The following is a 20,279-nucleotide window of genomic DNA, read 5'->3' on the forward strand; positions in this document are numbered from 1 at the left end:
AAGAATGTTCAGAGCAGTAAATAAGTCAATCTGATGATTAAATTGGGGTATACTGGAACTATACCCAGGAGGGAAAAAGGAATGCACTAGAAAATGTGGCTGAGTCTTAGTAACGATGCTGAGTGGGAGAAAAGGAAGTCTCATAAAATTACATTTATCACAAAACTCTTTTTATAAAGTTCAAAATAGCAAAACGAAACAATATGTTGATTGAGCATAATATGTACACAGTAATACTACTTTTAAAAGAGAAAAAGCACTTTACATTCTTTAGGTCTTGGAATCTGCACATTTCCCTGGGGGAAGTATTCCAGACACAGGAAACCAAGGCATAGAGAGGTTGTCACATACCAAAGCTCAAGGCTGCCCTCCAGAGCTTGAACCCTTGTCTGAGCTGGGGTCGCCAGCCTGGGTAGGCCACGGGGTGACTGTCATCTCTCCATCTGGTCGGAAAGTCACCCACCACTCTGCCCTGGGGCCCAGCCCACCTGGCTCCAGGCTGGCTCGGAGGCGGTGCTGTCCTGGGCCTGGTGCATCTGGCTGCAGCCAGCACTGGGCAGGGAAATACCGCTGGAGCAGTGACAGCTGCAGGGCGTCCCCAATGTCTCCCTCCTCCTGGGTCTGGAGGGTCACAATGAGCCCACAGCCACCACCAGGCCCAATTCGGTGGCTGAAGTGGGCAGCTGTGTCCAGAAGCAGGGCAGCCAGGTAGGCGGCTTCCTGGGGCCCCGGGTCTTCAGCTAGGTACTCCTCCAGGCCATCGAGCAGCAGGAGGGAGGGGGCTGGCCCCCGGGCCTCATGAGCAGAGCACAGGAACCGGAGAAGCTCACGGGTCGAGGGTGGGTACTGGAGGCGGATCTTCTAGAGGGAGAAAAGAAGGAAAGGGCCAGATTCAGCACAGGAAGCCAGATTCCCAGCTATAGCAGCCCCGCTTCCTTGCATAATTTCCTGGACAAGGCGCTCACTCCCCGGACAGCTGGTACCAGAGTGAAGCAGTTCACAGCGATCCAATATTCTTTTGCCCTCTCCCCCTCTTATTATCCAGCACTCATCACTGCCTGGTATTAGCTGAAAACAGGTATGTCTTTTTGCCAAATCTCTAGGGCAGTCTTTCCACGGAAAACCCACCCGTGGCGTCCCCAGTGTGACCCCACCATTGACTCAGTTCCACTGGTACCAACTCCCGTCCAGGCTAGACCTAAGCTTAGCCCCGCCCCTTGCTCGCCCCTGACTCCACCCTTTCGCTAACTCCGCTCCATCATTGGACGACATTTCAGTCAATCTTAACTAAGCTTCGCATGGTCCCCACCCCACCCCGGCTCGTTCCTGACTCCGCCCCAAAATGGCTGCTCCGGCTCGTCCTCCCTTCGTCCCCGCAATTGGTCTGTCTACCTGTCACTCAATCGTCGATCCGCCCCGCCACTGGCTGGCCCGCCTCTGATCCCGCCCTCGGTTACCTGCAGGCGCAGGTGGTCGAGCGCTGCCCTCGTCCCGCGAGGCAGGCTTTGCAGAGGCCTCCGGGTCAGGAAGAGGACGGGCCCTCGGCCCTCCCCTGCCGCCTCCAGGGCCGCCGCGAATAGCAGCGCTGTCTTTCCAGAGCCGGGACCGCCGAGCAGCAGCAAAGGCGGCCCAGCCTCGGCTGTGTTCTCCCCGGACCCGGCCGCGCTGCCCCGGCTTAGCACCCGCCTCAGCGTCTCCGCCATTCGCAATGTAACTCTGTCCAATCGGCGGCCGTTCCTGCCCTTAATCCCGCCCAAGACGAGGCATCATTGGTTACAGCGCATTTAGCGTCTCCACTGGTCCATGGATCTGTCCATCAACGGTAGATCGGCTTTTGCTAGCTCCTCCCCTGGTGAAGCGGCAAATCGCCTAGTCTGAGGGAGGAGGAATGCGGGCGTTTGAGGGAGAAAAGGCTTTTCTTTCCCTTAGGTGAGCTGCTGAGGGAAGCAGCACGAATACTATTATTTTGAACTAGTCAGCTAATCAGACAGATAAAAGGGTTGAGAGTTGGAGGGAGCAAGCCCTAATCGCTGACATATTATTTAAAGTCTCCTAGCCTCAGTTTGCTCACCTGTAAAATGGAGCTCCTGATGTCTCAGAGGAATATCGTGATGGGCATGTGTCTGTGTGTGTTTCCGCTGAGGTCACCCAGTGACAATGGAGAAGTGGAGGGATGGATGAGCTGTGTGCTCGTGTCTCTCTGCACCCGAGTACCCGCACAAGTGTGTGTCTGGGGCTGCAGGCTCGGCGACATTCGTGTGCAAAACAGCAGCAGCCATCTCTGAGGGGCTGTGAGGAGAGGGCTCTCAACTGGCTTCCTCATTGGCCTGGGGGTTCCTTGGGTCCTGCTCGGGGTACGGGGGAAGGCAAGACCATAGACCAAAGAAGGCACTGGGCGACACAGAGACAGGGCCGGGGAGACTGAGGGAGAGCCACGGCAGGGATCTTGTTTGTCTTGTTCATTTCGGTATCTCCGGCGCCCGGAACAGTGACTAGCTCATTGTAGATCCTCAATATGTGCTCATTAAGTAAATGAATGAAGAAAGGAAGGTGGGATTGATGAGAAACTGGGAGAGAAGGAGGAACAAGGTGAGCGATCGAGTGATCGCTGGCTGGGTCTCCTCATCCAGACTTCGCCCCAGAGCTGCCACTCACGCCCCTGTTGCCCTGGCAACTCTGTCTCTTGGTAACTTCAAAGTGGTGCCGTTGCCGGGAGACCCAGGGGCAAGGCGAACTGAGATTTCCTGGGCTTTCTCTCTCCCTCTGGGGCCAGAACACAGCTCCACAACATCCCCCAATCCACCCACTCACACAGCCGGCACCCCCACACCACTCTACACACACACACACACACACACACACACACACACACCACGGCATCTCTGTATATATTCTGCTTCCAGAATCCCATCACCCACATGCTCGCAGCCCTGTCCTACCCTGACACGAAGCATCCCATACACACTGTCTCCCACATTCATGCCCCACATCCCTTCCCTTGCACACACGCCAGAACACACTCTAATACAACCATACCATTGCCGCTACACACACATAGTCACGTTTCCTTTCAGCTGATGTGCCTACAGCTCTTTACACACACACACACGGTACACTGTTATACTGCCTTGTCAGACGCACCGCCTCAGCCCCCCCAAAAGATGCACAACCCCTCACTTTGCAACACCCCAAATGCGCAAGCACTCAGTAAGGACACCTGTGTCACACAGTCCCTCACAGTCGCATACACGGGAGCATGCTGAACACAGCCCCACTGCACTCGCTGTTCCCTTGCTGAGAGCCCTCAGCTCGAAGATATCCCTGTGGCTCATTTTCCCATTCCATTCAGATCTCTGCTCAAATATCACCTACTCAGAGAGGCTCTCCCTGACCACATGTGTAAAATCGCACACCCTTCATTCTTTGTGTCTCCATTTTTATTTCTCTTCGAATAACTTAACCCTTCCAACGTTATGTATTTTTATTTGGGTTTTATTGCCTCTCTCCTGACTACAATGTCATATCCACCAGGATAGGGTCTCTGTTTTGTTCACTGCTGGGTCCCCAGTGCCTAGAACAGGGCCTGGCACACAGTAGGTGCTCATAAATGTAGGCTGAGTGGGTACACTGGCAGAGATGCAGGTGTTTGGCATATCTCTCATGCACACAGTGCTTCTTTCTCTCACTTCTCAGAATCCCATCTTCATATCCTGACAGTAGGACCCTTGCCATAGAGGGGCTTCCCAGAGGAGGAGGACTGAAGGATGAGGGGACCGGGAAGTGGACAGCTCAGGGCCAGTCTGTGCTTCTTCCTGGTTTATCAGCATCCTGAGTGATTAGTTCATTCATTTAGCAGATACTTATTGAGCACCTACTGTGTGCCAAATCAGTTTAAATAGTCTATGAGCAGATGGTAAATGTATGCCAAAAAAAAGTTTGCACAGGGGAGGGAAGTCAGAAGGGCCAGTTTTGTTTTTTTTTTTGACATTTTGGATAGGGTGGCAGGGACAGGCCTCAGTGAGAAGGTGACATTTGAGAAAAGGCTTAAAGGATGTGAGTGAACCATGCAGAAATGTGGGGGAAGAGCATTCCAGATGGAGACACTGGCAAGTGCAAAGGCCCTGAGGCATCGGGAGAACTTTGGTTTTTACTTAGAGTGCCATGGGGAGCCATGAGAGGGTTTGAGCAAAAGAGGATCATGGTCTGACTTACTTCCTAAACTGGAGCTCAGATTTGATCGAGTTGAGTTTAAGATGTGAGACCCCCCACGGGGGCACGTTGATGAGGTTTTTGAATAAGCAAGTACACCTTAGTCTGGGTTCTCTACCTGACACTATCCATCCTGGGATGGGGGTGTGGGCAAGGCCAGGGCTGCTGTCGCCACCCTCTCTAGCCCCCACTTTACCCTTTCTTGGCCCCCGCTTAACATCAGAACCATGGACAGCGCCAGGTGGGCTGGCCAGGAGGCGCTGTCCGCCGTGCTGAAGTTTTGCTTCTTTCCTGGCCCGCGTGGAGGCAGCTGTACGACAGGGGGACCATGGGTCTCAGGGGTGCGACCCCTGGAAACAGGAGCTCTGGTCGGTGAAGCGGATTCTCTCTTTCCTCTGCCTCCAGCCCTCTCATGCTCCCATCTCCTTCCCCGTGCCCCACATCAGCACCATCACCTCCCCCTCGCTCACTCCCCTCCAGCCACACGGGTGTCCTCACCTCCCGGACCACAGCAGGCACGTTCCCACCTCAGGGCCTTGGTGCTTGCTCTCCCCTCTGCCTGGAACGCTTCTCCCTCCACCCCTGATGTTTTCATGTCTCCCTCCCTCTCCACCTTCACACCTCATCTCCAGCGCCATCACTTCAGAGACAAGGACCCTGATCATCCTCTTTAAGTTGCAAACCGTGTCCCCATCCCATAGTTGCCCCATTGCCTTCTCTAGCTTGAATTTTCTCCTTACCACTTATCAATATTCAACATATCAGAGATCCCAATCCTTGACCTAAATCCTTGATCTTAGAGTTTGGAATTCAGACTTATTCAGATTTTCAAAAGGTACTGTCGTGTAAATACTATGTATTGCATAAGCCCCTAGTGGGTCCTGGGATAACATCCCCAAATGAAACGCTTTATCTGCAGCAAAACAAGAATATTCACAAGTTAAATAAATAAGAGCTACACATAACCTCATATCAGCCTCACATAACCTCATGCACAAATGAGTTACAAAACAATTTTTGGTTGTCAGACCTTTTTAAGATTTGGGATTGTGGCTCTGTATAAAACTTATTTATCTTGTTTATTGTCTGTCTCTCACATGTTAGAATGCGAGCTCCGTGAGGGCAGGAATTTGTGTCTTAGCCCCTGTGCCTAGCGAAACAGCACCATACAGTAGGTGCTCTGCAGTGTTTGTTGAATGAACGAATGAGGGGGAAGGGAAGCAGACTCCCCTTTCCTGGTTCCTGGATGACTCTGTGCCCTGAATTGCCTGTCTGAAGCCCCGCAGAGCCGTGGGGGGTGGGGTCAGTGGCTCCCTGCCCCTCCTGCCCTCCCTGGTCTCTGTTGGGCCCTCAACGGTTGGGACTCAGCACAAGCTCACAATCAGAACCCCTGCTCTCATCCCTGCAGCCAGGGGTTCAGCTAGAGGTTCCTAGTGCCCTCAGCATCCCCCTTTGCTATTAGGACCCTCAGGGTCCCGTCACCCTATGCCCTCTGCACCCTAGCTGTGGCCAGAAGCAGGCCAGCTGCCAGGGGAAGACAGTCACGTGAGGCCCATCACCGTGAGCCTCACGTGTGGCTTGTGGGGCTGTTCACATCGACAGATGAAGAAACAAGGGCACAGAGAGGTTAATTAACTTTCCTGAGGCCACACAACCAGGAAATGCTGAGCCAGGATTTAAACCCAAGTCGCTAGCCCCACGACTCCATACTGTCTCTCCACAATCGCCCTCGGACACACTGGGACAATACACCCCCACCCAGCCCCACAGACACCCAGACGCAGATTTAAGTCCTCCACATCTCGCCACCTGGGAGAGGAAGACAGGTGGCCACACTTCTGTTACAAACAGGTCTTTATTAAAGATAAGGAGAGGGCAGGAAAGGGGGGCAGTGTCTCCTCTGCCCACTGCCTTTGAGTGCCCAGGGAGGGGGAGCCCTCTCTGCTCCACCCATGCCCCCTATGATGGCACAGCTGCAGGAGGCTGAGGCATGGGGAGCAGTGTGAAGAAGAGGGGTGGGTTCCAAGAAAAAAAAAAAGTCCTTTCCCACAGCCGTAATAAATAACAGAAGGGTTTGGGGTGATGTGGGCACAGGCAAGAAGACACACAGCACCCTGAACCCCAAAACCTTTGAACTGGGGCAAGCCCTGCATAAGGAGGGAGTTAGGAGGGACTGGGGGAGAGGGTACATGTGGGGGAGGGGCTAGGGGGAACGGGTGCCCCGAGGTCCCTGCTGCGGGGGATCCTGCCCCCCACCCTCTGGCTGGACTCTCTGATACTGAGGAGAGAGCACCCGATGACAAAGGATGACCCCATCTCCCTCCTCTCCCTTGCACGTGCTTGGCCATGGGCGGTCCCCCATTGACTGGTATCATACCCACCCACCCTAGAAATTCTGAAAACCAAGGACTCCTATTCGATGTTCAGACGCTCAACACTGGCCGGAGTTGCCCTCTTGTCTAAGGATTCTAAGAAGTGAGAGGGAGGCTCCCATTGGCTGCTGGAAACTCCTTTTGGTTAGAATTCTGAGAACTGGGGGCTCCCATTGGCTGGGCAATGGCCAATGGGGTCAGGCTTAGGCCCTTAAAAGGGCAATCGTAGGGGCAAGGGCCCACCTCCCAGTTATGCCCGCTTGGATGTCCCAGGGGGACAAGAGAGGCAGGGGGTCCCCCAAGTGTCCTTCCAGCCCTCCTCTGATGTCTGGGCCTGGCTGGTTCGGGGACCGGGGCTTTGGCACTCACACAGCACACGCACACACACGTGTGGCAGGGAGGAAATGGGGACCGGGCGGATTGTGGGTGGGCGGTGGGAACTCACAGCAGGTGGTCACGGCTGGCAAAGAGGTAAGGGCTGAAGTTGTCCCGGTGGAAGGGGGAGGGATAGAGTCCGCTAAGGGTGTACAGGTCCCGCAGCAGGGGCGTGGGCAGCAGCAGCTTCCGGCCACGGCCGCCACCCCCACCCGGCCCCCCAGGCCCAGGGGAGGAGGGCGAGGGGCCCTGGGTGGGGGTGGGTGCGGGCAGAGGCAGGGGCAGCGGCAGGGGAGTCGGCTCAGACCTCAGTCGAGGGCGGGGCACACGGGGCGACGAACACATGGCTGGGGCCCTGGAGGACACGCAGCTGGGGATCAGGTGGCCACGGCGGGCGCAGTTCTGCGGCTCTAGGGGTCAGGAGTCACAGGTCAGGGGATCAGAAAGCTCGGTGGGGGCCACGAGAGCATAGGCGAGACCTGTGCGGCAGGGACTGCCATCTGGAAGTCCCTCCATTTATCCTCCCACTCCCTCGACACTCACTGGATGGGGTGAGCCGTGCCGGTGTCGAATGCGGCCTGCAGGCCTCGGGTTCCTGAGACAAAAGAGGCAGAAAGAAGGGGCTAGCGGCCCCCCGGGCCCTGCCGGCCACAGCCACGAGGGGCTCATCAGGCAGTGAGCCCGATGGAAAAGGCAACCAATGTCCCCTTAGGAGGGAGAGAGGGGCACAGCCTTCCATCCTGTGGGACTGTCCCCAGGACCTATGTCCACAGAGATGAGCCATCCCTTCACCTCCCCATGGCCGTGAGACCCCCACCTCTCGCCTGACTTCCTGCCTCCTTGGTCCCCCTCCACCCACCACCCTCTCCAGCCGGGAGCAGCCCCCGGCCCCCCTTACCTGGGCTACACTTAACTTTTCGAGGGGGCTGTCCATGGTGGGGGCTTGGCCCAGGTCCTCCCAGGGGGAGAGCCTTCGGCCAGAGGGTGGCCGGCTCTGGAAGTTGTGCACGACGCAGGTGACCTGGGACACGGGGAGAGGGGCATGTTGAGGGCTGAGGCCAATAAGGTGAGAGTTGTGTAAATACCATATCCATTTTTCAGATACAGAAACTGAGGCTCAGGTTTTCGAAAACAGCAAACACTTTTACGGTGCTTACTATGTGCCAGGCACCATTCTCTGCACTTTACTAAGAGGTGGGTACTATTATTATTCATTCCACAGGGCTGGGACGAGGGGGAGGCGAATAAGGCCGAGTTGTGCACAGGCGGGATCCCGTCTTCATGTAAATGTTTGATATTTTGTACATTATGGGGTTTTTACATTAATGTTGATTTTTAAAAATGTTTCATTAAAATATTATTTATCTTGATCACTGTTTGGGGCACCCTTAAATGTTACGCTCAAAGCGAGTGCCTCCCTCGAGCGTGGTCCCAGTCCTGTTATCCCATTTCACAGATGAGACCATCCAGGCAAGGTAAGGGTAAGGGACTTGCCCAAGGTCACACAAAGTCCACACCCTTCACCATCATGCGGTCGGTCCTGCCTCTCGGGACCTGATGGAGGGTCTCCCATACCACCATGGGTGTGAAGCGGGCTCACCAGAAAGGTGGCGATGGCGGCCCCGGTCAGGAAGCCGGCTAGCACGTCGGACCAGTGGTTGCGGTACTCGGCCACGCGGACCACGCCCACCAGGAAGGCGGGGCACAGCAGGGCCAGGCAGAGCGAGGGTTTGACCAGGCGCGAGCCCTTCACGCGGAACACGAGAGTCACGTACATCTGTGGGAGCAGAGCTGCTCAGGGGCCACGTGGCAACGCAGCTGCTGGACCCAAGTGGCCACTGCGTTCGGGGCTAGGGGCTGTGGCCAGAATCCCCAGGAGCGGCATTGGGGCTGGGGTGGGGCCAGGGGCTCCGGAGAACTGAGCCAGGGGGTCAGGCGTTCAGAGGATGACTCATGGACTCCTGGTGGGCCCCTGCAAGGCTGGAGGCGTGGCCAGAGAACCAAAGAGCAGTGGACAGTGGGGCCCAGGTCTCCCGGGGACCAGTCACAGATGGGGAAAGAGGCTTGCTGGGCCACAGAACCAGAGGGTGGAGTTAGTGCCAAAGGGGTGGGTCCAGGAACCCCAGGAGGTGGAGTCCCCAGACGCCAGGGGACCACCGACAGGGTTAGAAGTCCCAACACCAAAAAAAGGAGTCGAAACAACAGGAGACGCGACCAGGGAAGAGCAGGGACAGAGTCATGAAGTCCCAGCCGAGTAGAGTCAGGCGTGTGGCCAGGTCAATGAAGGGCGAGGATGGGGCGGGATGAAGACCCCAGGGGGGCGGAGCTGAAAGCCCCCCCGCCCAGTCTCCCAGCCATTATCCAGGACCTGTAGCATCCTGGGGACATGGCTAGGCTCCAGGGAAGGTATCCTGGTCCCACAGGGCGGAGCCAACAGGCTCCTCGGGCGTGGCATTACTGCGTCAGGAAGCGTGGCCAGACACCAAGGGGCAGTCCAAAACAGCACATCAGACTCGGGGGCGTGGCCAGGATCCGAGGGGAGGAGCCAGGGTCTCCAGGCGGTAGACTCCGCCCTGGGGGCGGAGTCACAGCGCGGGGCGTGGCCTCACCCCGCGGGGGAACTGGAGACTCCAGCCCAGGTGGCCTCCTGCCCACCGGGCACCCCCCACCGCCGCGCCTCCAATTCGGGGCTCACCGCTGTGTAGGTGACCGCGTAGGCGCAAAGGGCCGCGTCCTTGCAGGGGAAGGCGCGGCGCGCAGCGGCCACCAGGCTGGGGCTGCCGGCGCAGGCACCCTGGTCGGTGACGAAGCGGTCGGGCCCCGGCCGCTCGGGCGAGGGCGGCGGGCAGCCCAGGGCCGTGTAGTTGGGGCGGCACACGGACAGGAAGTGCGGCGTGGGGTTACCGGTTACCACCTGTCCCGCGTTGGCGAAGATGGTCGTGGTGAAGAGGCCAAAGGAGTAGACCCCTGGGGTGGGGTGGGGGAGGGGGTTCATGCCTGGGCCCTGATGCCCCAGTGACCCTCCTCCTGTGAGCCCCTTTATGGCCCATCTGGGCCTCTTGTCTACGGTCCTCTTCCCTCGGGACCACCATGATGGCACTCTGGGCCTCTCGCCCCTGGGACCCTCATTACAGTACCCCTGCCTCTGTCCCTCTGGGATTACCACTATGTCAGGAGTGGGCCCTCCCTGGAACCCCATTACAGCTGGGCTGGGACCCCTCAACAGCGTTACATCAGGATCGGGCCCATGCCAGGACCTCCTAGGACACCCCGGATGGCATTTCTGGGCTTCTTTATACCTGCCCCTGGACTCGCTATTACTGAGTTGATCACACTTCCCCTGGATCACTGATCAGGAAGAGCTGGATCCCCCACCCTCTGCCGCAGGGATCACTGTTAGGATGAGCTCTGCCCCTCCCCTAGCCCACGGCCACCCCTTGCGGCTGGGACCACTCTGAAGCACAGCTGGGGGCTCATCTCCTGCTCCAGGGCCCCTGCTGTTTGGCCTGCACCTGTGTCCCCCTTTTCCGCCTGAGACTCTCCTTGTGGCAATTTGGGGACCTCCTCTTACAGCTGCCATTATGGTTGGTTTAGGTCCCACGTGTCCCTAAAACCTCCACTATGTCTGGCCTGAGCCCAAGTCCTCTTTGCCCCTTGAAGTCGCCATCCTGGCAATTCTAGGCCCTCTTCCCCCTGGAATTCTTATAATGGCTGAGCCTGGCTTACATCTCTCTGACCCCTGGCTGCGTCACTCACCCAGGAAGCGGACCAGCCTCCGCAGCGGGGGGCTGAAGCGGCAGCAGGCCCCAGACACGATGGTGCTCTCCCCGATGATGGGGATGGTGGAAGGTGGCGCTGGGAAAAAGGCACGCGCCAGCTCCCCCAGCAGGATCTGTGGGCAAGACCAAGGCGGGGTCTTCCTGGCCTTCAAGCCCAGCCCTTGGCCCACCACCACCTGGCCCTGGTGCCTCCTGGGAGGTCCTCCCCACAGTCTGACCCAGGCTACCCGCTGTCTCACCGTGAGGGTGGGCCCAGCAGTGACCAGGGCATAGATGAGTGCGGGAGGCGCTCGGCTGGCAGCCTCAGGCCCGGGGTAGGGCTTGGCGTAGGTACTGTCATAGCAGAAGAAGCCCTGGGTGTGCACGGGGAAGGTGTCTGTGAACTCCAGGCGGTAAGCGAGCAGGACCACGACGCCCAGAAGCACCGACTGCCGCCCAGCCAGGGCCGGGAAAGAGAGACAGACAGAGAAGAGAGAGGGTCAGGCCCAAGCCGGGGCCACAGAGACAGAGACAGAGATGGAGAGAGACAGAGACAAGGGAGAGAGAGACAGAGAGATCAAGACTGAAGGAGATCAAAAGACAGAGAGAGACAGAGAGAAGAGGGGAAGGGGGGCGAGAGAAGGGTCAGGGGCAGCTCCCACAGGTATAACCCTTACTGTGGCCGGGGCGTCATACTAAACCTCTTCCCCGAATTAATACATTTTACCTTCATAACAGCCGTAGGAGAGAGGGACTCTAATTATGCCCATTTGACAGATGAGGAAACTGAGGCTCAGGAGGGTACGTGAGGCCCCCGCAGTAAGGATGGGCAGAGCGGGGTTGGAGCCCCGGACTGACACTTCTGAATGCGCCTCCTCCCCCTGGCAGTCTGGGGGATACCGGGCTCCTCACCTCCACAAAGACAAAGCAGGGAATGATGGAGAAACTCCTCTTCAGCTGCGGTCTCCCTCCCGCCATGGTGAAGGCCGGGCCTGCGGAGGTGGGGAGGGAGTGGGGCCGCCAGGGCGGGGCGAAGTCCTCTGGCCACACCCCCGGCCCCACGCACTACTACCACGCAGCCCGGGCCCCGCCCCCTGAGCCTTCTGGCCACGCCCCTGCCCATTCAAGCACCGGCCTCCCCTGAACAACCGGCTCAGCTCAGCCTCTGCCCGGGACCCCCGATTCTATAGCGGTCTTCTCCCCCCACAGCCTACATCAGAGATTCCCACCCCATACCTTTTAGGAAGGCCTGTCCCCCTTACCAAGCGGCACCCCTCCCCTCGGCCTTCAGAAGACTTCTCCAGCTTAATGGGGACCCCTCCCCCAGAGAGAAAGGTCCATTTAGAAGGGTCCTCCCCACCACTAGTTTTTAGGGGACCCCATCCTCTTTCCCAACACGCTTTACAGGGGACCCCATGCTCTGTGTCCCCCACCCCCGCCAGGAGCCTCCCCCCACGGCCCGCAGGCGCACCTCTCTCCAGCACCCATGGGATGAGCCTGACTGGTTCGGGCTGATGGCCGGGCCCTCCTTCTCGCCCAGCTGCCTCTCCCTCTCTCCTTCCTTCCCCCTCCTCCCAGCCCGTCTGCCTCCCTGGATGTATCTCCCCCCCACGTGCTCCCCCTCCCCCAAGTCCAGCACAGAGGGGCCAACACAGTCCCAGCTGCCTGACCCATTCTCCCAGCTGAGCTCACCTGTGAAAGGGCCCTATGGCTTCCCACAGGCCGCCGCCACACCCACAGACTCACAGCCGCTCCTGGCGGCCGGCAGGGCAGGGATGGTCACCCCCATTGCACAGATGTGGAACCTGAGGCCCCCAGGCGCTCTGCATCCAGTGCCCCATCCACGCAGCTTGCTCTGAGGTGTGACATAGGGGGTGAGGGTCGCCAGAGATCCCAGGTGCCCACCTGGCCACAGCCCCCTGACCCTCCCAGAGACACAATCAGACACGCTGGCACCCCCAGAGTTCACAACTCAGCCACAGCCTCCATCTCAAATACCACACTCACACACACACACGGCACAGTGTGCACACGGCCTGTCACAGACACCCACACAGATCAAACAACTAACCCCCCACACACACACAGTCACAGGGGCACAACAGGAGGTCCTTCACACACCTCGAAGCCCCACATACCGCCCCACACGAGCCCTCACCCCACCACCGTCAGGGACATAGACCTAGGGCTGTCAACACACTTAAGAGGCACATCAAAAAGAGAGGCACCACACACAATGGGGGTCACAGAACCGGCCACAGCATCACACCCCCCGTTACAAGGCACTCAGTGACAGCCACACACGTTAACAGTCTCTCGTCCACACTGACAGACATAGGTAGACACGGTGCCATCCACAACCTCAGCCACATGGCCACCCAAGGGCACAAACGTGGACCATGACAGACTCACACACAGAACCACACAGCCACACATTGGAACACAAAAACGGGCCCCGCACACCATCAGAAGGAACACACCACAGCAGCCACATCACGACAGTCATAGGCACACAGCCATCCAGACACCAAGACAGCCACACAGTCACGGTGAGAGCAGTAATACAACACAGCCACACACACACCCGCAGGGTGATACCCACGACAACAGCCACACAATGACAGCCACAGGAGACACAAGCACACACACACACCACACGGACACCCCCGAAGCCACACAGTGACAGTTACACAACCACACACTGACACCTAATGACAACCACATAATCACAGTCACCCTCCCCACCGCCGCCTGGCTTCTCAAGACCCCGGCTGGGGTCCCCTCCCCACACTCCCCTCCGCCAGCCCCAGCTCGCCGCCTCCCCTCCCCCTCCCCGCGCTGGACCTGCAGGGGACCGAACCCCGGCCGGACAGACAGACAGACCGGGGATCAGGAGCCCGCGAGATGGGGTGCAGGGGTCGCCCCACGCCCCTCCCCCTCACCGGGTCGAGGCTGCCGCCGCCTGAGCCCCGACTCCGCCTAGACAGCCCCGGCGCGGCGGGACGGACAGACAGCCAGCCGGCCCGCTGTGCGGACGGAGAGATGGAGAGGCCGAGGGCCGTGCCGCCCGCGCCGCGCAGACTCAGCGGCTGGCCGAGGGGCGGGGTCTCCAGGCGCCTTATTTGCATACCCCGTGGGGCGGGGCCTCGCAGCGCCTTATTAGCGTAATCCGGGGCGGGGCCTAGGCTGCTCTCTGGGCGGGGCGCGTTAGAACAGATTCGGGAGAGAATGAAGAACGGAGGTTGACAGGGAGGACCCTGGGCTGTGGGGGGAGGCTGAGGGGAAGAGGAGGGCGGGCTGTCAGAGCGTGACCCTGGGCCGAGACCTCCCTGGACCTCAGTTCCCCCATTTGGGCAGCAGGGCCAGCAGGCCAGATCGCCAGGGCCCCCCAGAAAGGAAGGCTGGTGGCTAGTCTGGTCCATCATATCTGGACAGACTGCCCTCTGATCTTGTCATGTACTAAATCTAGCCTCACACTGTCCCCTGACCCCAGGCCCAGACATCCCGAACAGGCCCTGTGGTCTCTGCACGCTCCCCAACACTGGGGAGTAAACCGGTGGGGGTGGGGGGGTCGTTCCCAGGCACAGGCACAGCAGGAGCAACAGTCCACGGTGGAGGAAGGTCTCGGCTAGTTTATTTTCTCTCTGGAGGGGTCTTCGGGGAGAGCAGTCCCGGCTGCTCAGGCTGTGGAGACAGAGGGCGGGTCGGAGCCTGGCCTGGTCCCGGGGACCCCAGGGCTGGAGGTGAGGGAGCAGACGCCAGGTTGGGAGCTGGGAGGGTGCAGACTGTGGGACTGCAGGGCAGGCCAGGAGGGGAAGGATGGGTGGGGCAGAGGAGGATCCGCACCAGGTGGGAAGGAGCGGTTCTTGCTGAACCGTGCCTGGGAAGGGTCCGGGTCAGATTCCGAGTCTGAGTCCCAGGAGGGAAGTGGTGGGCTCAGGCATCGGTGTCCCTTGTAGCCTGTAGGAGGGATAGGTGCCATTCTGACCCTTCATGCTTGAACCCAGAATACGACCTTTGAGTGGCCTCTGAATATAAACCAGTGTCCCTTGAATGTGACCCAATGTGCCAACAAATACGACCTCAATGACCCTTGAATTTGACCCCATTGATCTTTACAAAGATCCCAGTGACCCTGAGTGACCCTTGGATGAAACCTCCAGGGACTCCTTAAGGTGACCCCAGAATAAGACCCAACAGATGTGCCCCCCAAATATGGCTTCTGAACGTGACCGCCATGCATGAAGCTGGAGAATGACCCCTCACCTCTGAGGCTTGCGGCCCTGGGGTGGCCCCCCGAGGACAGGGTGAGGCTGTCAAAGGAGTTTTGCAGCACGTGCACAGCGGACCTGTGGGGAGGTGGGGAGATGGGGAGCTGGGGAGCTGGGGGTCCCAGGGGACTCTGGACTGTTCAGGGCTGGGGTAGGGGGCTGTAGTGGGGGCAGGGGCAGAGGAGAGAGAGGTCTGGACTAAGATGGGTTCCAGGTTCGGGTGGTTGCTGCTTGATTTGATTGGGGGAGGGTGGGGCAGATGAGGGTCGGGTTTCAGAGGTGACAGAGGAGCTGGGCATCACCATATGTCACTCAGCTCCTTCTGGAGGTCATCCCTCCAGGAGCCATTGCCTCCTGGTGGCATCTGCTCGGTCTCTGGCCAGCTGGATGTCTCACACCCCTGCTGCTTTATCTTAGTCAGGACCTGGGGCCGGGGGGACGAGAGGAGAGCAATAGTAATGATGATGCTGGTGACAGGTGACCATTCCACAGCACTTGCTACATGCACCTTCAGGTAGGGATGTGTTGTTACGCCCATTATACAGATGAGGACATTGAGGCCCAGAGAGGCAAAGAAACTTGCCCACAGTCACACAGCAGTAAGCGGCAGAGCTGAGATTTGAACCCAGGCCTTCTGGCTCCAGTCCAACGGTGGAGGCCAGCAGAGGTCCCCACACCCCCAACTCACGCAGGGTGCTCGTCCCGTCCACTCACCTTGCGGCACTTCACCTGCGTCTTCTGCATCTTCTGGATGTTCACCAGGTTGTCTGTGATCTCCTCCTCCTGCGCCTCTGTAGGGGGAGGGGACTCAGGGGGGCCGGGGCAGCAGAAGGACTCCCCCTCCTGGCTGTGGGCTCCAGGCACTCACGAAGCTTTTGATAGATGAAGGTCACCTCCTCCCGCAGCAGCTCCAGCTCCTCCCACAGGAACTTCTTGCTGAGGGGACAGTGCAGCTTGGACCCACACGCCCCGCCCAGCCCCTGGCTCCCATTTGCCTGCCTGCCTCCTCAACAGATCGGAGTCTTTTCAAGCACCCATCTCTCATCCTGGCCTCCATCTCCCCGTCTTCTGCTCCCCCCGACCCCCCACACCCCCAGCATCTGCCCCCATCAACCTCCCCTCCCTCCAGCTTCCCACGCCACCCCCTGGCCTCCCTCCCCCTCCCCCCCCCCCCCCCCGCTCCCTGTCTTCCCTGCCTTCTGGCCTCCCAGTCTCCCGCATCTCCCCCACTGCCTCCCGTCTCCCTCCTTCCCTTCCTCTTAGCCCCCAGGCCTTCCAGGGCCCCCCAGTCCCCCTTCCCCAGGCCTCTGCCGTGTCCTGCACCCCGCCCTCAGTTCCCTCTCCCTGGCCTCCCTTCCCTCCCGCAACCTCCAGGCTGCCCTCCGGGCATCGCCCACCTGTCCCGGATCTCCTGGGCCAGCAGCTGCAGGCAGCGGGTGGTGCGGGCCCGCTGCCCCTCCTCACTGTCCCGGAGGGTCTTCCGCAGCCCCTGCAGACCTTGCGCCAGCGCCCCATACAGCTCCTCCCGGCCCTGCTCCGTGCCCCACTTGTGACCTTCCTTGTCCGTCTGGTGGTTCAGGGGGCTCAGCACCTCTGCAGATCGGGTAGGACCCTGCCTGAGCCCCAACCACATGCTGAACCCAGCTTTAAACCCAGCTCGCCCTAACCCTGGCCGACCCCGACTCCGAACCCAGACTCACCCGACTTCTCTCACCCTGACCCGGCTGAGCAGCCTCCAGCCTGCCCTTGACCCTCGGCCCGTCCTTACCTTCAAGCTGTTGGATCTTGATCTGCTGCAGACAGCTCTCCTTCTCCAGCATGGTCACTGAGTGGTTTAGGAACTCGAAAGCCTGGGGGCAGAGGTCAGGCCTAGGGACAGGAGTGGGGGGGGCAGGGGCAGAGGTTGCCGGGGGCCAGGCCGAGGCGGCTCACCTTGGTCTGGGCCTGTAGCTGGGTCTTGAGGGACTCCAGCTCGCATCGCAGGAGCTTCTGCGAGTCGGGAATCATCATGAGGGACTTAACTGTGGGCAGAGGTGAGGGTCAGCAGAGGCTGGGGGGGTGGGGGCAGGGGCAAGAGCAGGGCAGAGGTCACCAGAGGCTCAGGGGAGGGCGAGGGGACAACTTAAGGAGCCGCGGAGGTTTGCCAGGGCTGAGGTAGAGACAGGAGTAGGGGTCAAGGTCAGAGACAGGGATGGAGGGCAAGGGCAAGGGCAAAAGTCAGCTGACGAGGGGCAGGAATGAGTGAGTGGCAATGGCGGAGGTCCGCCAACACGGAGGCAGAGGGTGGAGGTAGGAACTGGCAGGCTTTCCGCACACGGTCTTGTTGGGAGGAAGGGTTCTCACCTTTGACTTTGGAAGAGTTGGTCTCCAAGGGCTTCTAGAGAAGGGGGACAGCAGAAATTCATCCCTGGCTGCCTCTCCGATCACCCCAACCCAGTGTGGGGGTATGGACAGGAGCTGGGTCTGCTGAGTTCTGAGTGTCCCAGAGCGGGAGTGCAGGTAAAGCTGCCTCTAGGCACATGCATGCACCCCCCTGGCCTGCACATGCTCAGAAGTGCACTTGTGTGGCTTGTCCCCTACCTGTGTGGGCCTGTGGGCTGCCCCTGACAGCACACGCCCTGTGGAGCCCCGTCTCTGGCTTGGGCTCAGGTAATGGCCCTCCTACTTAGGGGCAAAGGACACTGACAACGTTTGCAATGGACACCAATAACACACAACCACACACGGTCATTGAAACACAACCCCAGCCACACAGGCACACAACCTCAGACACAGCCATGCACACTAAGTCATAAGACCCAGGGCATCCAGTCACACCCATCTCAGACACACAACCACAACCACACACACACAGGCAGTGACACCCACAGACAATCACAGACAAGACCCCACTAAGATACCCAAGCACACGTCTGTTCCATTCATTCCTTCATCTATGCATTTAAGACACTTTTAGTGCCAGCCTGCTGGGCGCTGGGCGCCATTCTGGGCGCTGAGGACACACCATGGGAGGGTTCTGGAGGAGGACCCCTCTGTCCCCACAGCCTCCCCCCCGCAAGCCCTACAGCAGTGCGGCAGGAAGGGGTTTCCAGGTAGGAATGACCTTAGTGATGACGTTGTGTTGCCTCTTCAGAAGGTCCTGGTCATTACAATGCTCCTGTGAGTCTGGGTTGGGGACAAGGGGAGACCCGTGCGACCGAGGCCTCGAGTCCCTCCCTGGTTTCCAGTCGCCACTGGTCACTGTGTTCTCGGAAGCAGCCGGCCCCAAGGCGTCTGGCTCCGGGGTCCTGGACCAGTGAACCATATAATCCAAGGTCTTGTCCGAGGAAGAGGCTGGGGACAGTGGGGGGCTTCCTGAGGGCCAGCCCAGAGCACTCCAGCTCCTCCCTGCTCCCCACCCCCCAGGGCAGTCCCTCAACAAACCCGAGTACGTGTCACTCTTCCTGTTAGCAGGTAAACCCGCGTTGGAGGGTGAGGGAGGGGAGCAGAGGCAGGGCCTGGAGAAGTCGGGGTCCTGGGGCAGGCCGGCCAGAAGAGGGTCGCTTCCAGGAGGGGGACAGGGGGCTGCACTGAGACCAGTCCCCATGTCCCAACACTCCCAGACCCTCCCTGATGCCCCAGAGAGGCCTCGGCTCTGAACACAGGGCCTCTCACTTGTGGATAGGAACCCCAACTGGACGAAAGATGATCCCAGCCCCCAGGGGGTGGGCTGGGCAGTGAGAAGGACTCAGAAGACCCCACAGGAGGAAGTGAGGCCTCAGAAGAGCCTACAAGAAAAAAAGGATCTTAACATTTGGCCCTACAGAAAGGGAGCTCCTGGCAGGAGGCAGCGTGTGCACACTTGGAAGGTGGAACCAAGTGCTGGGAAATTCAGGATGGCTGGAGGCAGGGTCCCAGAGGAAGTAGCAGGAGGTTGGCAGGGCAGCACAAGGGGGCACTGAAAGCCAGGCAGGGGAGTTTGGACCTGGCTCCCCAGGTAGATGGGAGCCATAGAGTGTGAGCAAGAGAGGCAGGACCTATCAATTCAATAAATATTAGCTGAATTGGGGCCCAGGCCTGTGCTAGGTGAGGCTGGGAACAGGAAAGAACTCAGCTCTGTGTCTCACATTCACACTCCTTGCCTTTCCAGGGTAGTCAGGGCTGGCACAGATGGACAAACCTGGGGCAGGGCTGCCTGGAAAAATTTCCAGGTGAAGGGCATCTCATCCTTAGCCACACTCAACCAGAAATGCCACACTCTAGGCCTTTCTCTTTTTCTAGATATCACACTTGCTAGGCCCTCTGGTATCCTTCCCCCGGCCCAGACCTCCTGGAAGACTCCTATGCACCCTTCAAAACCCTATTCAGCATCTCCTCTGCAAAATCTTCCTTAATCCTTTTTTCAGCTCATATTTTCTGAGCACTTTACTGAGTGCTGGGCACCACCCTAAGCACTCACCGGGTCTTCACACCCACCCTGGGGTGTAGGAGTTATTCTTTTGCCTGAAATGTTCTAGGCTACCACTTCAAGAGTCACTGCCTCAGGGAGGCCCTCACATCCTGTGAGCATGTACAGCATGATGATTAAGCAAGGAGACCCTCCAGCTGGATAGCCTGGGTTCAAATCCTAGCTCTGCCCCTTCCCAGCTGTGTGATGCTGGAAGAGTTACTGAACCTCTCTGTGCCTCCCCAACTATAAAAATGGGATGTCATACTATCCACCTTCACGCGTCCTTGTGATTAAGTACATGAATCCATGCCAGTGCCTGACATACGGTAGTGGGAAGCTCAGTGTTTGTCCTTGGATGTCACGCCGAGAACCTGGGACCTGGGGACCATGGGAGCCCTGGGAGGCTTGGAGGGGAAAAGGGAAGGCGCATTTCTGAGCGCCAAATGCAGGCGCGTCCCCAGTCGAGCCCACATCAGCTGTTCCTCCCTTGCCCGTCCCGGGAGAATTCTGGAGGGAAGGGGGCGGGGTCATTAGCCTGGGCCCCGCCCCCCAGGCCGTGAATCCTGCGCCCGCCAGGCTCCCGACCGCTTTCGACCCCCACCTACCACATACCACCTGCTCCTGCTCTCCCATCGGGGACCGCGAAGCCAGTCCCCAGCTGTGACGCTGAAATTTGACCCCGTGGGGACACCATCGTATTAAAACGCGCAGAGCTCAAAGGCAGAGTCACAGAGAGGGGTGTGGCTGGCATTTTACCTCCGCCCCCGCCGAGGCAGCCCAAGGCCTCATTGGCGCCTTCCCGCTTCCGCGATCTCAGGAGCCGCGCTGTAATTGGATAAAAGCCCGCGAGGGGGCGGGATTCCAG

The 20,279-nt window shown here is 59.1% G+C and overlaps 3 protein-coding genes and 1 pseudogene across 8 annotated transcripts; all 4 read right to left on the reverse strand.

Moving 5' to 3' along the window:
- Positions 1-153: 153 nt before the first annotated feature.
- Positions 154-1,703, reverse strand: SWSAP1 (SWIM-type zinc finger 7 associated protein 1). Its single transcript, XM_004442652.2, has 2 exons — positions 1,458-1,703; positions 154-861 (listed from the first exon to the last, which is right to left on the reverse strand). Exons 1-2 carry the CDS (start codon positions 1,701-1,703, stop codon positions 358-360), a joined length of 750 nt encoding a protein of 249 aa, XP_004442709.1. The 3' UTR covers positions 154-357.
- An 81-nt stretch (positions 1,704-1,784) lies between these two features.
- LOC147912126 (uncharacterized) lies at positions 1,785-6,755 on the reverse strand (annotated as a pseudogene).
- On the reverse strand, positions 6,046-14,398 carry PLPPR2 (phospholipid phosphatase related 2). 6 transcript variants are annotated; one of them, XM_087425425.1, is made up of 11 exons: positions 13,657-14,398; positions 12,407-12,569; positions 11,977-12,032; positions 11,627-11,706; positions 10,975-11,088; positions 10,713-10,848; positions 9,652-9,923; positions 8,557-8,733; positions 7,855-7,977; positions 7,500-7,551; positions 6,046-7,366 (listed from the first exon to the last, which is right to left on the reverse strand). In XM_087425425.1, the coding sequence occupies exons 4-11, from the start codon at positions 11,690-11,692 to the stop codon at positions 7,023-7,025; spliced, it is 1,284 nt and encodes a 427-aa protein (XP_087281551.1). In that variant the 5' UTR covers positions 11,693-11,706; positions 11,977-12,032; positions 12,407-12,569; positions 13,657-14,398; the 3' UTR covers positions 6,046-7,022. The 6 variants fall into 6 exon arrangements, with proteins under 6 accessions (XP_087281551.1, XP_087281549.1, XP_087281550.1 ...); XM_087425423.1 differs by having other exon boundaries at positions 10,975-11,163; XM_087425424.1 differs by lacking the exon at positions 11,977-12,032.
- CCDC159 (coiled-coil domain containing 159) lies at positions 14,394-20,167 on the reverse strand. Its single transcript, XM_087425278.1, has 12 exons — positions 20,020-20,167; positions 18,409-18,527; positions 18,089-18,318; positions 17,329-17,362; positions 16,918-17,006; positions 16,754-16,835; positions 16,383-16,578; positions 15,854-15,921; positions 15,700-15,776; positions 15,288-15,409; positions 14,981-15,063; positions 14,394-14,674 (listed from the first exon to the last, which is right to left on the reverse strand). Exons 1-12 carry the CDS (start codon positions 20,163-20,165, stop codon positions 14,394-14,396), a joined length of 1,527 nt encoding a protein of 508 aa, XP_087281404.1. The 5' UTR covers positions 20,166-20,167.
- Between the last annotated feature and the right edge of the window lie 112 nt (positions 20,168-20,279).

Source organism: Ceratotherium simum, chromosome 39 (assembly GCF_057802395.1).
Source record: "Ceratotherium simum simum isolate JZ-2026a chromosome 39, ASM5780239v1, whole genome shotgun sequence".
In the NCBI taxonomy this organism is placed as follows: domain Eukaryota; kingdom Metazoa; phylum Chordata; class Mammalia; order Perissodactyla; family Rhinocerotidae; genus Ceratotherium; species Ceratotherium simum.

What these genes read in the sequence shown, in the direction of transcription:
- PLPPR2 (XM_004442649.3), bottom strand. Translation starts at nt 11,692, where the DNA reads ATGGCGGGAGGGAGACCGCAGCTGAAGAGGAGTTTCTCCATCATTCCC. An exon ending in GAGGCTGGTCCGCTTCCTGG is followed by an intron (nt 9,924 to 10,712) that starts GTGAGTGACGCA and finishes ACCCCACCCCAG; the next exon opens with GGGTCTACTCCTTTGGCCTC. An exon ending in ACGCGGTCACCTACACAGCG is followed by an intron (nt 8,734 to 9,651) that starts GTGAGCCCCGAA and finishes CTGCTCCCACAG; the next exon opens with ATGTACGTGACTCTCGTGTT.
- SWSAP1 (XM_004442652.2), bottom strand. Translation starts at nt 1,703, where the DNA reads ATGGCGGAGACGCTGAGGCGGGTGCTAAGCCGGGGCAGCGCGGCCGGG. An exon ending in TCGACCACCTGCGCCTGCAG is followed by an intron (nt 862 to 1,457) that starts GTAACCGAGGGC and finishes TTCTCCCTCTAG; the next exon opens with AAGATCCGCCTCCAGTACCC.
- CCDC159 (XM_087425278.1), bottom strand. Translation starts at nt 20,165, where the DNA reads ATGCCAGCCACACCCCTCTCTGTGACTCTGCCTTTGAGCTCTGCGCGT. An exon ending in GAAGAGTGACACGTACTCGG is followed by an intron (nt 18,319 to 18,408) that starts GTTTGTTGAGGG and finishes CACTGTCCCCAG; the next exon opens with CCTCTTCCTCGGACAAGACC. An exon ending in CAACTCTTCCAAAGTCAAAG is followed by an intron (nt 17,007 to 17,328) that starts GTGAGAACCCTT and finishes CTCTGCCCACAG; the next exon opens with TTAAGTCCCTCATGATGATT.